General features: G+C 43.4%; 1 protein-coding gene across 1 annotated transcript; it reads right to left on the minus strand.

Annotated features, from left to right (window-relative positions):
* Positions 1–390: 390 nt before the first annotated feature.
* Positions 391–942, minus strand: LOC111602124. The gene is made up of 2 exons (XM_023319073.2): positions 812–942; positions 391–757 (listed from the first exon to the last, which is right to left on the minus strand). Exons 1-2 carry the CDS (start codon positions 873–875, stop codon positions 633–635), a joined length of 189 nt encoding a protein of 62 aa, XP_023174841.1. The 5' UTR covers positions 876–942; the 3' UTR covers positions 391–632.
* Between the last annotated feature and the right edge of the window lie 2,603 nt (positions 943–3,545).

Consider the following 3,545-nt stretch of genomic DNA (forward strand, 5'->3'; position numbering starts at 1 on the left):
GCTAAGGTATGCAGAAGTATCTAGGCCATGTTTTGTGCCTAGCACAAAACTAATATGCTCACTACAGCCAGACCTGAAGGAGCATAAAAAAGGCGACAATAGCTTGAGTGCGAGTTTTTTGCTTTTTTTGCTAGGGTTAGTTAAGAGTTATATGTATGTGTGTGTGTGGGTGAGTGTGTGTAGGTGTGTGTGTGTCAGAGCTGTTAAATTTTGTTTACATTTTGTTTACTCAACGACGCGGAAAACTAGTGAAACACACAGCGAGACAGAGGCAAGGAGTGGGAGCCTCGCGCCTGGCAAGCATATCACAAACTATTTGAAGTCACACCTGAGTGAGAATTTGCTACCCCTTTTACCTGTTCACATACCCTGTAGCAGAGCGCGTTGGCATTGAGTGTATTTGATTTTAATTAAATTTCCGAAACTTTGTCACAATTTGTGTTTTTCGCTAGCTTCGCCTTGCCGCTTGGTCCGTTTGCGCCCGCTCACATGGCGCCCGCGCGCTCTGTTTGTTTTATGCGCCTAATTGCCAGGTGTGAGCGCTGTGCGACAGGTGTTGCTATTGCTGACTTTCCTGCTGATTTTCAATTGCTTCGCTCTACATATCCGTCTGTATAGAGCTCCAGTTCTGTCTAGACTTCGCCGTGATAGTACTCTTTCAAGCGAATGGAGTCCGTGTGCCCCAGCTCCTGCCAGGGCTCAGCCAGGCTGTTCAGCTGCTGCAGCAGCTGAGGTGAGCGAGCCAGGTGTGTGCGCTCTAAATAGAGGTTTAGCTAAGACCTAATTAAGTTGTAGTTCGATGTTCACTTGCCCAGTTCGCTGGTTATGGAATTGATTGTGACATTAGTTGACCAATCATCATCGGCGAAGGGCATTTTGTCTAAAATCAAAATCGGAAATTTTCTACTGCGAAGTGAATTTTGAATTTTGCTTGGCCTAAATGATTTGTTTGAGCCAAGGCAGTGCCTGCCTCGACTCGAATTGAATGGAATTTCTAGGTCGACTCAATTGACGCGCAATTGGACCAATTATTACGCCTGATTTAATAAGCTCAATGGGGCTCTTAGCTCTAAGTGCGTGCTAATCGAAGGAAGAAAACTTGCGCAAGGGGAGACAGCGCAAGGGAGAGAGAAAGAGAGAGAGAGAGGGGGGAGAGAGGAAGCGTGATGGAACGTGTCTATAAAATTGTTAAGCACATCAAACGAAATTGATGACAATTGAAGCTGCTGCGTCCTTTTCATCCTGCCAGACAGACAGACAGAAGTTCTTCTCCTTCATTCCCTTCTTCGTCCTTGATTCACGCTAACTGCGGAAGCAGGAAACGCGCCGCAAATTGCAAAGTTTGAGCTGCGACTGTTGTCGCATTGTCGCAGTCTTTTCGCCAAATTAATTTCATTTCTTATCTGTAGAGATATACATATATATATAAAGATATTCTTTTTTGATCTGACAACTGGAAATTGCGGACAATTTTCTTTTCACTTTTCGCATTTCCTATGATTAGGCGACGATTATAATAAATGCGAATTTCCTTGGCCATTTCCGCAGCTGCGGCTGTGACTTCAGGCAGCTCCTTTAGGCACTTTGCAGCTGAGGCGTAGTCAGCTCTTGAGGGCGTGGCCAGCGAGTACAGGGGAGAATATAGTGAATATTCTTGGTCAAGTGAAGACAGAAAACGGTTGAGTCTCGGCATTAAAAAATTTGAATGCCGAAAGTTTTGTCACTTTTGGCCTTATTACTTTGGCCAACATCGATTTGCTTGACTCCCACTAGGCTATTTGTCGTCTGAATTTGATGTGATATATCATTTCACATTCACATTTTCAAATACGCTAAAATATATACATCTCATAGTCTGTTTTATTATCCTTTTTTGGCTATATTTTATTATGTATATATTCAGGATTCGAAAATAGCTTTTTTTTGCCATGATTGGACTTCTGGTACCTCGCTTATAGCCTTTGTAGATACAAAAGTATATTTGAGATACAAAAGTATCTTTGAGATACAAAAGTATCTTTGAGATGCAAAAGTATCTTTAAGATACAAATGTATCTTTGAGATACAAAAGTATCTTTGAGATACAAAAGTATCTTTAAGCTCTAACAACATTTGTAGTAGGCACGCCTATCTTATGCAATTGATAGTTACCCTAAGTTTTCTAGATACTAAAGTATCTGTGAGATACAAATGTATCTTCGAGTGTTAAAGTTTCTGTTGTAGTCAAAGTAAAAGCTTTTAGAATAAGTGTGAGTAGATCTTAGTGGATATTTAAGGGACAGTTCTTGGCAACCATTTACAGAGTATCTGCTAGTCGTATAGCACGCTCAGAGCGTGCTGCGTGTTTACTTCGCTGGCTGTCAACACACATGAGTTCATAATTCGATGAACGTGGCCATTTTGCTGAGCAGATTTTCTGGCTGACTGCGGGTCCATTCGACTGCGATGCAAATGTCAAAGTTGCCGCGCCATTGGCAGTGTCCTTCAAGGGACAGACAGGCGGGCAGACTGCGAATAACAACCTCAAAACTCAAGTGGAAAACACTTGAATAAAAAACAAATACACACACGCTTCACAGCCTCTCTCTGTGTGCGAACTGCAGTGCCATTTGCGACAAATTAGCAACAATTTAGAGTTAAATCAGGCGCATAATTATTTTTCCACACACTCATATCTGTGGTGTGTATGGGCAGGTATTAGCACTCAGCTTGAAAAGGTGTCATGTGCGAGTGTGTGTGCGTGTGTGTGTGTGTGGTAAGCAGGGCACAATGGCTGTGGCTGTGGGACTTTCAACCGGCAATTGTTGCCAAATTGTCGCCTTTCGTGCGTCCTTTCGGCTTATTTAAATGTCGCCTCGAGCTGTTAAATAGACTAATTTGTGGGCAATGCATGCGTGATAATGAACGGACTTATCACACACACAGAGAGTATGTGTGTGTGTCGCACACTCGAATGTGAAGTGTACTTAAGTGTAATTTTGGTCGAAACTAAGGCTAAGTTGCTCTGAATGCCTAGACTTTTGAGTAGACGGCTTAAGATCTAGGCCAGGTCGAAGGATTCGAGTGCTCTAGCCAACATTCACGCACAAAATAACAACCCCTCGGTGTGTGTGTGCAGGTCCAGTCGATTAGAGTCAATTAGCGCGCGATTATAATGGCATTTAGCCAGGGTTGGGGTTGGGCTTGGGGTGGGGGTTGGGCTGGGCTTGGCAGGGAGCATTGCAACTCAAACTCTGCTTGGCTGTAAAGTCATTGAGGAAATTTGCACATAAATTGCGTAAAGTGCAGTTCTTTTCAGCCCTAACACGTTCACACACACACACACACACACACACACACACCCGTCGAAGGGGGTGCATCAATGGGGGTGATTGGCATTTGTCTACGTTTATGTGTGGCAGTTCGCAGTTGAATGGGTTTCGCTCTTTTACTTTTTATTTGGTCAGCGCACATTGTCAGCCCAATTTCATACACACACTCACACACACACACACATACAGCGCAGAAATGCAATCAAATGTGACGCGTTTTTATTATTCCAGCGA

Source organism: Drosophila hydei, unplaced genomic scaffold (genome assembly GCF_003285905.1).
Source record: "Drosophila hydei strain 15085-1641.00,03,60 unplaced genomic scaffold, DhydRS2 tig00000315-arrow-arrow-pilon, whole genome shotgun sequence".
Lineage (NCBI taxonomy): Eukaryota > Metazoa > Arthropoda > Insecta > Diptera > Drosophilidae > Drosophila > Drosophila hydei.